General features: G+C 29.0%; 2 protein-coding genes across 2 annotated transcripts; one reads left to right on the forward strand and one right to left on the reverse strand.

Annotated features, from left to right (window-relative positions):
* Positions 1-3,216: 3,216 nt before the first annotated feature.
* Positions 3,217-5,028, forward strand: LOC114183548 (cyclin-U4-1-like). The gene is made up of 2 exons (XM_028070606.1): positions 3,217-3,635; positions 4,511-5,028. The coding sequence occupies exons 1-2, from the start codon at positions 3,298-3,300 to the stop codon at positions 4,788-4,790; spliced, it is 618 nt and encodes a 205-aa protein (XP_027926407.1). The 5' UTR covers positions 3,217-3,297; the 3' UTR covers positions 4,791-5,028.
* Positions 5,029-9,773: 4,745 nt separating this feature from the next.
* Positions 9,774-10,667, reverse strand: LOC114186018. The gene has a single exon (XM_028074010.1). It carries the CDS (start codon positions 10,514-10,516, stop codon positions 9,995-9,997), a length of 522 nt encoding a protein of 173 aa, XP_027929811.1. The 5' UTR covers positions 10,517-10,667; the 3' UTR covers positions 9,774-9,994.
* Positions 10,668-12,547: the final 1,880 nt, after the last annotated feature.

Here is a 12,547-nt window from a genome sequence, read left to right on the forward strand (position 1 = left end):
GAAAGTACCTCAATCTTGAGTGAAATTGGAGATTTATATGAAGAAGCAGTATATGATGAACAGGTGAAGTATAGAGAATGAACATATTATGTGGACAAAAGCATTGAGAGTTTGCAAGCAGTGAAAAGAAAGAATATTCGAAATTGTGAAAATGATTGAAAATTGTGAGGGATTAAGTTGCTAAGATTTGATAGGCATGCCCTGTCTTTTTTGGAAGAAGTAAAAAGTGTAGAGATTAAAGGTAGTGGAGTAGGCAGAGGAGTATTAGTGGTTCTTAACTGTTATCAAAAACTGGTATTGAGGGACCACCATCGTCTTTTGTATAGGCAAGAGAGTAGGCCAATGTCTTACTTTGTCCCCTTCCATTATTTCTAATGGACTTTTCATACAAACACCGATACACCATTGCATATGCAAAATCAGAGTATTACTCTGTACACAAAGAAGAAGAGAGAAAATAAATAAATAAATAAATAAACTCATTCTAGAAAGCTATCTCTCGAATGTATGTATTTTATGTGTTTCGAAAACCCTTTTCAAAATACATTTCATAAGGATATTTTTGGGAAAACTCATTTTAAAAAAGCATTACAGATATGTATTTCGGAAAGTTTATTTTGAAAATTTCATTTCAGAAAACATATCCCAAAAATACAGTTCATACGTTCTAAAAGTTTCATTCCAAAAATTCTAAAAAGTTTTTTTCACAAATTTCCAAAATGTATATTCTAGAAGTCATTTTTGAATACGTGCGCAAAGCAATTGTGGGAGCAATAAGTAAAAGGCTAAGTAAAGATATCAAAGGTCTACTTAAAACAGAATTGTAATATTGATGATTGACTAAGATCCAAATATAAATATAAATGTACAAGTAATAATTTCAAATAATCAAGGATTATTAACAAAGGTCCAAATATAAATAAAATTAATTAACTTTTACACTAACTAAAAGAAGTTAGTTTAATTTAATTTTTCCAACCACATTTAAAACAAATAAATATCTTTTATGTAAATATGACGTCAAGAATAACAATATTGTAGCACCCATTTTTTCGCTACCTAAAATTTATAATCAACACAAAATCTAAAATAAATTTTATTCTTACTGGATAATGATATTTTGATTTACTTTTCTTGATTATTTTTAATCCATCACTCTCATCACCATTAGATCATCACATCATTATAAAAAATTAAAATAAATTATCTAAGTGTTTGGAATAGTAGATTAAAAATGGATAAAAAAAATAGATCAAATATATTATTCATTCATATTTTATTGAATATCTCAATAAACAAAAAAAAATTACAAAGAAACTTTATTGGAAAAGAAAAACAAAAGACTAAATAGATTATCTCAAATATCTCTGATATTAACTACTCTCTCTAGTATTTTGTGCATTTTCCTCACCACATAGTCATTTGTTTCCAGATAAATTAGGATAGGTAAAAATTACAACCACAAACAACTAAAATAAGAATAATAATTGTCTTTAATGAATGAAACATTGTTTTAAACAATAAAAATTTAATATATATATATATATATATATATATATGTTTAAAAAGAAAAAGTGAGAACATTTTAAATAATTACAATTTTAGTAGGCGTAATTTCTTTTAAAAAAATCATATAAAAAGGAATATATTGAATTAGCATTTTTATATTTTACTTTTAAATTAAATAGATATAGTAAAATTAATGAATGTAATACTTAATGAAATTATCAAAAATAATTTTATGACATACTTTAGTTTACACATGTGTATAATATTAAGTATCCTAAATATCATAGTGAACAAAAAATATAACATTGCATAATATTATTATATTTAATTATACAATGTAGCATATAAAAAAAAAGTAATTAATACAAAGCAAGGAAAGGTGTTTTTATGTTATATTTATGCAAAAACACTGTACATAATAGATCTATAGGAAAATTCTTAAATTGAATAGATAAATATAGTAACTAGTTTATCAAATATTACATCAATGATTTAGTTTGAGTGTGTTTTACTTTCCTCTAGCTGTTCAGATTAATGAGTGGATGCAACCTAAGTATATATCACTGACTTGAATACATAAAAATCAGCAAAAGATCTCACAATAATTGTATTTAATGGATTTAATCCAGAGAAGATTAGATATGGTAGCTGTTACACAAAGCAAGCATTTGTCGTTTTATTAGGACTTTGGATTATTTAATTTGTTTTATAGAAAATGTCTGAAACAAGGGTTTCCTCCTCAGTGCTGACTTAGACATAGTTGTAAGGAATTGGACAAGAAGCATGAGGAAATGGATCACAACAAATATTATACTACCTCTCTGTTTTCTAGCTCCATAGATGCCCATAAAAGCTCTTACAAAAAGTTCATGTCACCATTTTCTATTTGCAGTTACAGCCAATTGTTCCAGCTTGGTTATCTAATTTGTAGCCTAAATCCACCTCATTCTACCTGTAATTTTAAGGTAGTCTATGTTTTTTGTTTCAACACAGAATGTTCAGTAATTCCACAAAGAATGTAACTTTAAGATACATTCATAGTTTAGTTTTCTACATACAGTAATGGGATATTTACTGTCATTAACTTCCCTCTTGTATTGTCTTGATAATTCACCAAAATACACCAACCCATTTGAAAAACTAAAGGACCCTATTAAGATGCCAAATATCTAAATCTATGTTGAATCCAAGCACCACCTTTCTCTCTGCTTTGGTTTTATAGGGTATGAGCAGAGAAGAAGGAACAAAAGCAGCACATACTAATGCCATGGACCAACACAGCAAATCCATGTTATGTCACCCCACTTGTTCAGAATCAAAACACATGCAAAGGTCGCCTAAAAAGTGGGACCCTTAGTATACCATCTCAAATTTCCCACATGTAATCACATGATGGGTATGGAATGCCCAAACCCTTGTCACAAACGAACCACCACACAAAAAAACACCACACTGTTCCTTTGCACCAAAGAGACACCACCAATCCACAACCCTCTTTTTTTTCCCTCTTTTGCAAGTCAAGTTTTCAAACAAAGAACACCAAAAACTAAAATCATTCATTACCCAACTCAAACCCCCAAAACTTTTTAAGCCGAAAAGGACACAAGCCACCACAAATGCCAACTTACACAGATAATTTAAATTACAAAGGGGCATTTTGGCCAACAAAAGTACCTACCTTTAACAAACAACCTCTTTCACTGGTTTATCATACACCTTCTGCTATATATACCCTCTCTCTCTCTGACATCAATTCCAAGCACTTTACTACTCCCTACAATTGATTCCATGGCAGAGCTTGAGAGTCCTTCTGTTATGCCTAAGTTGATATCTTTTCTCTCTTCTCTGCTCAAAAGGGTTGCTGAATCTAATGATCTCAACCACCAACAACAACTCCACCAAAAGATCTCAGTTTTCCATGGCTTGACCTGCCCCACCATCTCCATTCAGAGCTATCTCGAGAGAATTTTCAAGTATGCAAACTGCAGTCCTTCATGCTTCATTGTTGCATATGTCTATCTTGATCGCTTCACTCAAAGGCAACCCTCCTTGCCTATCAACTCCTTCAATGTGCATCGGTTACTCATCACCAGTGTTATGGTGGCTGCAAAATTCATGGATGACTTGTGAGTATCTCAGTATAATTAATCATCAAATCACTCATACATTTCCTTTTCTTATTCAAATCTGTGAGAATTTTAAAGCTTAGTCCACTCTGAAATTTCTGTGAGATGTTCTTTTCATCATGAGGTGAACATAATTGACATGGAATGGAAGAGCAAATTTAAGACAATTCTGCTGGGGGGTGCTTCAATTTCCTAGTAACAAATGGTTCTGATTAACATGGTGTGATGGGGTGTGATTAACAGTTAATCATGTGATTTAAGTATGTTGTGGTAATTTCTGAATGAAGTAAGTTACAACGTTTGTTGGAAGAGATCTTATGATCAGATCCTTTCAACCAGATCAGAGAAAAAACAATAGAATTGCTCAGTCATTCATTCCTGTGTTTGGAGATTGATGTTTCTCAGGTTGATTGTGAAATACTTCATTTCAGGAGAAAAACAAAAACAAAATTAAATCTGTAATAAACGCAGATCTTGCATGTTATTTTTTTTTTCCTGTAAAATTTTCATTTTCTACCATGATAATTCTCTGGTGCATAGTTTTAAATTGAAAACGACCATGTTTCTTAAAAGAATATAGTCTTGCTTGTGAACACTACTATGTCCAGGCTGGCTTTACCTTGGAAAGAGACAACCCACCCATGTGACCCCACCACTTTATTGCATGTACGCAGCAGCTAACTTTTAAAGACAATCATGAACTTCCTGAAAAACAATGTCTCTACACAAATCTATGGTCGGATTTAGCACAAGACATAAAAGGAAATGCCAAACTCTTAATGATTATTGACTTGCTTGTTTCATCTCAAAAAATTTACATGCTATTCACCAAATTCCTCACTCTTTCACTTTTCTGTCACTCTTCAAATCCTCAGGTACTACAACAATGCTTACTATGCAAAAGTTGGGGGAATCACTACAATAGAGATGAACTTTCTTGAGGTGGACTTCTTATTTGGCTTGGGTTTCCATTTAAATGTAACCCCTGGCACATTCCAAGCTTACTGTGCACATCTCCAAAGGGAAATGTTGCTGATGCAGCCACTGAATTTAGCAGATTCTTCCCTAAGTTTAGGAAAATCACTAAAGGCACATTTATGCTTCAACGAGGATGAATCATCTTCACATCAAAAGCAACAACAATTAGCTGTTTGATTTTCTTGCATTTTCTCAATGCATGTAATCAGAACTCTAGTTGTAGATGTAGTGAACCTGTTATAGATTTGCAAATTAAATCATTTTGCTCCTTTCTTTGTGTCTTTAATTAGCTTTTTGTTTTCTGTTTCTGAATTCTGGTTGATTAAATTATTCGGTATTGTACAGAGTTACAGATAATTGTCTCTTCTTTACAGTCTGGCTAGATAAGTGTGGTATTTTAGTTCTTCTGATATAATAATCAATGGTTTTTCTTCTTCTTCTTTTCTTTTTTTTTTTTTTGTATGGTTGAGACCGATTCTCGTCCACCTTTGGATTCCATAGGGGATTTGCAAACTGCACTGTCACATAAACAAAGGGAAAGCTTTTAACAACATTTTGGACAAAAATGTGTGGTGAATGAGGAGTACATGGCCATTTTGGCCATTAGAAGACAAAAGAATGATGTGCACAGTTCAATAGATAGGTACTATTTTAATGAAACTCTGTGCTAGTCTACAAGGAATAGGGTCCAGGGATCAATTACAGATTCAACATGTTACTTCAATGGAAAAAGACTGATGAAACCTTAATTCCAATTGGCATGAAAAAAAACGATAATATAAAAAATACTATATACATGTTTCTATACTTCTGCTTTTCTATGCTCAAGTGGGAATATGAATTACTTGCATCTTTTTTAGAATATTCAAGATTATCTTGGGATTATACTTTATATGACTGTGCCTTGTCTCAAAAGTGTCTTTCACTTTGTATCCACACAAATTCTGTGAATTGTTAATCTACTGATAAATATATATATATATATATATATATATATATATATATATATATATATATATATATATGTATACTTAGAAAGCGTTTGATACTATACTATGGTAGCTATACATCATAAGCATAATCACCGACATTCCATTCAACATCAAACAGAGAGTGCAAGGTAATTGACAGTTGGGCTAATTCTTCGGAAGTGAAGAAACATGTGCAATAAAGGTCAACCAGAATTAGTTGGCTGCATGTATATAGAATGAGACAGAGAAAGATAATGGTGCTGCTACTACCACCAAGTGGGAAATTTGACTGCTTGGTATAAGTTTTTTTCAATACATATATAACAATTTGAGTTATTAAAAGACTGTTACAACATCAACAAATCAAAGTGTATTTTTCCACAGTAATGATGTAACCGTATATTTGGAAAAGAAATAGAAAAAAAAAATCCTTTTGTGCTTGACAAGATTTTGTAGATAAAGTTTGTTGTTTTAGAAACAATGAAAAGGTGAAGTGAATACAATAGAGAAGTGTGGGATTTTGGTTCATCTGAGGTGGTGAGGCTTAGAAGCATATGAATAAGTGTGAAATGTCTTAAAGTGATTTTGGTACATCAATCGATAATACTGATATTACAGTGTGAATCATGAGAACAATATTAAATATTAAATATGATTGAAATATATTTAAAAGATAATAAAGTAATTAGTTTAGAATCCATTAAAAATAAGTTTAGTATATTAAAATAGTGTTTGGTATTATGTATAAAACATGATTTTTCACCTTTACCGAGAAGTTTAAAATTATAATTTCTGTAGTATTCTTTTTAAAAATTAATATTATCGATGGTCACAATAATATCTAAAATCTGTTGAAAAATTAAAATTATTGTTAGACTACTAACTATCAAAAATCCATAGATAATATAATCGTAGATAAATTTTTATTAAAAGATAAAAAAAATATTCATCGATAATTTAAATATTGTGATTTAGTTCTTCTTTTCCTTCTTCTTTATTTCTTCTTCATTTTATTTTTCTTTTTCATCATCTTCTTCTTTATTTTCTTCTCTTTCTTTTTCCTCCTCTCCTCCTTCTTTCTTAACAAAGTTGCCACTATTATTACTGTTGTTGTCACATTGTTGTCATCGCTGTATTATGTCGTCAGTCAGCCATTGTATGTAGTGTCTCCTCCTCCTCCACCTTCTCTTCTTCTTTCTTCTGTTTCTCTTTTCTTATTTTTCTCAAACATCTCTAATTAATTTATTAACATGGTTTATAATATTTGACAAAAAAATTAAACACCCATTTTACCAACTAATTTTAAAGATGAATTTTTAAAAAATTTAATTATTAACATATTTGTCAACGAATTTTACAATAAAATGTTAAAGCTCAAAACAAAAAATATAGTGTCATTTTATCGAGAGAGTTTACCAACATCAAAATTTCATTAGTAATAACAATTCGAGATATTCGAGATTACTCAGAATTTATAAAAAAATATCTATCGACAGATATTTCGGTTAGTAATTCAAATTTTAATTTATTGATAGATTTTGTTGACAAATTTATTTTTATTGGTAAAATCTGTTAATAAATTTTATTTTACTAAGAATTTATTTCTATTAATAAAATTTTGTTAATAATTAAATAATTTATTATAATGATAACTTGATGCACTTTTTCACTTTTACGATAAGGGTCCAATCAAGTAAGAATGTATTTAATTTTATATTCAAACATGTTTTCTTTTGAAGTATAAAAAAATAGTTTAAATGTTATCAATTTGTTACTCCAAAAGAATCTTACAACTAATACTTCACTGCACAATGAACTAAAACTAGTTGGTAACACAAATTCTTTAATGTTTGCTTTTCTGTTGAACCAGTATTCTGTTTGAGATAAAATTAACATAAATTATGGATAGAAATCACATGTTCTATCCTATTATTCTATTATGTTATGTCTACCACTCCCTTCCAAATTAAAGTACACTATCGAATATCAGTTTCTACCTCCTTCCAGAATAGTTGGTAATTGCTGGATCTGCAAGTCATATATTCAAGAACATAATCATGTTCAGTAATTATTACATTCAGCAGCTTAGAAAATTCACAAGAAAAATAAGTTCAACCAATAAATAAATAAATTAAGAGGTTAAATTGCATAATTAATTATTGATAACATATCTGTCATAAGAAATTGGTATAATTGTAAATGATGATTAGTGAAGTGATTTTACAAATATGATCAGTTATAGTCTTTAATGTTCTATGATAATGTAGATTATAAGAGGAAGCCTGTTAAAAAAGAAAATCAATGATCTTAAACATTGTTTAATAATTTCTTAACAATAAATTTTCACGTCGGTCTTTTTGTTAGAAAACAACTTGGGCCTGAAACTTTTTTCTTCATTTTGTGCTACTTCTCTCTTTTTTTTCAGCCCAAGAAGCTAAACCAAGCAGAGTTCAAGCACAAAAGAACTAAAGAAAAGGATATGTTTTTTCCCATATAAATTCAAATTTATTTGATCATTGTTTTTTAATGACAAAAAAAGTAGTACAAAGTCAATAACACTCAAGTTAAAATATAAATTGAGAAATAAAAATTAATTATTCATAAAAGAAAACATTTTGCATTATTGGGAAGTGGAAAGTGGTAAGTTACAATTATAAAATTTAAAATTTATCAAAAATATATATTTTTTAAAATGGTACGAGAACAAAGAACTAATAAAAATAAGTCCTTATTTACTCAAGATCTTTTAGAGAAGGAATCCTATTAATTATACTTTAAACTTATAAAATTAGAATAAATTATGTCACTCGCGAACTTATAATTACTCGCAAAATCTTTTGAACTATAATAAATTGTGTTACTTATGAGTAAGAAGACCAAATTCGACGCTGAAATATACAAAAGTATGAACAAATTGCCACGACCAAAAAAATGTTTGTTGAACAACACTAATATGATGAAAGGAAACATGTATTCTGTTTATTGGTCTATTTGTTGGTGTTTATTATGCAAGTTTACCTTATTTTCACTATGGTTAGCTTTGAACCTTAATATGTTATTGTGTTTGTTTTTGGTGTTTATTGAGACAAGTGTTTATTGTGTTTGTTATGTTAGTACCAGAGTCCTAAACCTCCTTAGCAAAGAAGTGACAAGAGTGGTATCAGAGGCAAAGAAAGACACCAATGCAGGAAGGGACTTTGATAGTGATTGTTTTTAATATTTTGTATCGGTTCTCGAACCGAAGCATATTAGGGCGAGACTAAAAGAATAACACTTTTAGCCTCGGTTTCAAAATCGATATAAAAAGTCTTTCCTAACTAACATATAAAACCTTTTCTAATCCATGTAAAAATCTTCGTTGCACTGGTGATCAAATTTCAAGCAATTAAATTTTAGTGTTTCAATATTTATTGTATTGGTAAATTTTCAATTTAAAATCGACATAAAGGAAAGGTGAATAGAGTCAATGTGAATACAAATTTAAATATAATCATTTATAACATATTATATAACATCCTTCCAATAACTCAACCATTGAATCCAATCTTCCTGGTGCAAAAATGCATCCATCAACAAACCTAAATTTATATGAGTTAAATATGTTTTTGGTCCCTTAAATTTTGGAATTAGTTCATTTTAAAACTTTGGACCAATTTAGTTCTTCATCTTTTGAAATACGTGGATTTAGTTCTTCTAATCAAATTTTATTAGATTTATTTGATATTTCATACGCATTTCATGATTGTATTTGAATTGTTTATACTATTTGATACATTTTTTGTTTAATGTTAAGTCAAATACTATTATGAAACACGTTTGAAATGTCAAATAAATTGAACAAAATTTGATTAAAATGACTAAATTCATGTATTTCAATAGATGAATGATTAAATTGATGCAAAATTTTGAAATTGACTAATTTTAAAATCCACCAAAAATTAAGGGACTAAAAACATATTTAACCCAATTTATATTCATGCACCATACCTTTAAATATAAAAAAGAATGTAACAGTTTCAATAAAAGTTTAACTTTATAAGCAAAAGGAAAAATAACTTTTTCATAAACTAGAACTAACTTATGAATAAAACCAAAAATTTAGAAAAATTGTATAAATACTCCTATAAATAATTAACTCATAAAAGTTACTTTTGATTTTTATTCTTATTTTTCTCACGTATAGAAAGAGTTTATAGAGAAAACCGCTTCTGGCAAATTCATAAACAAACATGGAATTCTTCTAGCACATAACATAGAATTTTTGAACTATCTCAGACCTATATAGTATCTACAATAAAGTACTTATACTGAAATGCAACAGTGCTGAAATAATAATCCATTGTGAATTTTAACAGTCACTGTTTCATCCAAAATCCATTCCAAACTATAGAAAAAACAAGGAAGTCCTTGCTAGTTTTGCACAAAGTCTGGTGGAGGCTGTGTGTCCTTCACAAAACGTTTCCTTAAGAACAAGTTGAACATAAGAACCAAAAATCTAAGGGCAAAGGGCCCAGCGGCAGCGATAAGGACATAGCGTAAACGGATAGCGGCCTTTGGAGAGACTGCAAAAATGGCTGATCCGTAACTCACACACATGGAAACACTGGCTGCCCATATCTCCAAATGGAAAGGAAACTTGTATGTGAGTGAGAGAATGATGAAGATGGAATTGGAAAAAGCCAAAGTGTTGAAGATGAGGAAAACATAGTAAGCTTTTTTGTCCAAAGCATATATTGCTTCTCCTGCTTTTTTATCACCCTCATTTTGTTGCCAAACTCCACCGGGAGGATTCACCGCAGCCTGAAATGTCACTGCAGCAACCAGAGCGAACACGATCAGAATAATGTTTCTTGTGTCGGTTGGTGTGTCTCTTTTTTCTTCATACTGAAAGTATCTTATCCAGTTCTTCCCTGTGCCTGGAAGAGTAACCATTTTTTTGCTTTGCCAAAGGTTATTATTCAAGCTGCTTAGTTCAGTGTCGTGTTTATAGACGATATTTCACAGGTTGGAAAAGTCCAAGAGAAATGTATTGGTGTTAATTTCTCATTGGAGAAATTTGATGTTGAATTTTGCAGCAAACAAAATGTGGAGGAAATTCCAATGCGCACGCCATGCAGAGGAACCACAGAATAGGGATAGGGTTTACCATAATGATATGAACAGTGGATAAGAATAAGACAAGAAGAATTATGGAAACAGATGCTACGTATAAATGGAACTATTCTCTAGCAATAATTTTTCTTAAAGGTTTACCAAAAGTCTTCTAGTAAGGACAATGTTTTGTGCATATATATATATATATATATATATATATGTATATATATATATATATATATATATATATATATATGGTGTGAAAATAATATTATTAAGAATCTAAATATTCCTTGAAAGTGACCCATTGGTTACAAATAAAAAATTTAAATTAACAAAAAAAATTAAAAATACTTAATTTTAATATTTTGAATGGTTTAAACCTTCGGTTGATTTTAGTTTTTGTTGGAAAATTTCAATTAGGTTATGAGATTTTGATTAATCTCAATTGGATCATCTTTTGTAATAAGTGAAGTAATTTGATTCTTTCCGTTAGCACAATGATATTAACTCATGTGTTACATGTTAGTTCGTGGTTTATTTATTTATTTTTTAATTTTTCTTTTAAAAAAATAAATTTTGTCACGTGTCAAATGATGATTCTGTCACGTGGTAGTGACAATGTCACGTGTCACTGTTGGGACAAATGTCATGTGAAAAAATTCAATTTAGTTTTTGTATTTGTTATTTGTCTCAATCCAGTTCTCATATTTTTAAACTGGAGCAATTTTATTCATCTCCAAATTAAAACCAAATTTAACTTTTATATAGTGTTATAATGATATTTTTATTAAATATTTGTAACCAGGTTAATTTTATTTGAATTTATACTTTTACATGAAACTTCATTTAAATTTTTTTCAAATATTTATGTATCAATAATTTCAATACAAATGTTAGAGTTGGTTTAAAATTAACAATTTTATAAATTCAAATGTAAAATTTTAAATCGAAATTTAAATAAATTTTAATGTAAAATATAAATTTAAATAAATTTATTATTTTTAAAATATTTAATAAAAATATCATTATAATATTTATATAGAAGTTAGATAGGGTTTATCCTACCATGTGACAAAGTCATGTGAAATTATTGATATATAAATATTTGAAACAAAATTTAGATAAAGTTTAATGTAATACACTAAAAATATCAATTATAATAAAATTATCATTATAACATTTATATAAAAGTGAAATTTGGTTTCAATGTGGCTAGAGATGAAATTGCTCAAATTTAAAATAAAATTATGAATTAATTAAGACAAAATAGCAAATACAGAGATTAAATGGAGATTTTTCACATGACACTTGTCCCAACAGTTACACATGACACTATAATAGTGTCACGTCACACTACCTTTGTTATGTGATAGGACCCCTCATTTGACACGTGGCAAAATTTATATTAAAAAATTCAAAAAATTCAAAAAACATGAACTGAGACGTGGAACATGAATTAATGTGATTAGTACTACACTACAGAAAGGACCAAATGGCAACACATTTTCAAAAATGATAATACAATTGAGATTAATCAAAATCTGATGACCTTATTGAAAATTTTGAACAAAAACGATGACCAACTAAGGGTTTAAACCTATTTTGAATCAAAGATTATGTCATGATTTATGATGTCAAAAATTTATAATTCATTAGATCACGAATGTAGGAGATATAGTAAGAAATAAGAAATACATAGGTTGAAAGACAAATGGAAGATTAATTTTGAATTTAGAGAAAAATTATATTGTGGAAAAGAAAAAAGTGGAGATAGAAAACAAAATTAACTTCCCATCTTTGTTGTTGTTACATGAACTCTTGTCACCTCAACGGATAACACGTAAGTCATACATCGATGAATGAAAA

Source organism: Vigna unguiculata, chromosome 5 (genome assembly GCF_004118075.2).
Source record: "Vigna unguiculata cultivar IT97K-499-35 chromosome 5, ASM411807v1, whole genome shotgun sequence".
Classification (NCBI taxonomy): domain Eukaryota; kingdom Viridiplantae; phylum Streptophyta; class Magnoliopsida; order Fabales; family Fabaceae; genus Vigna; species Vigna unguiculata.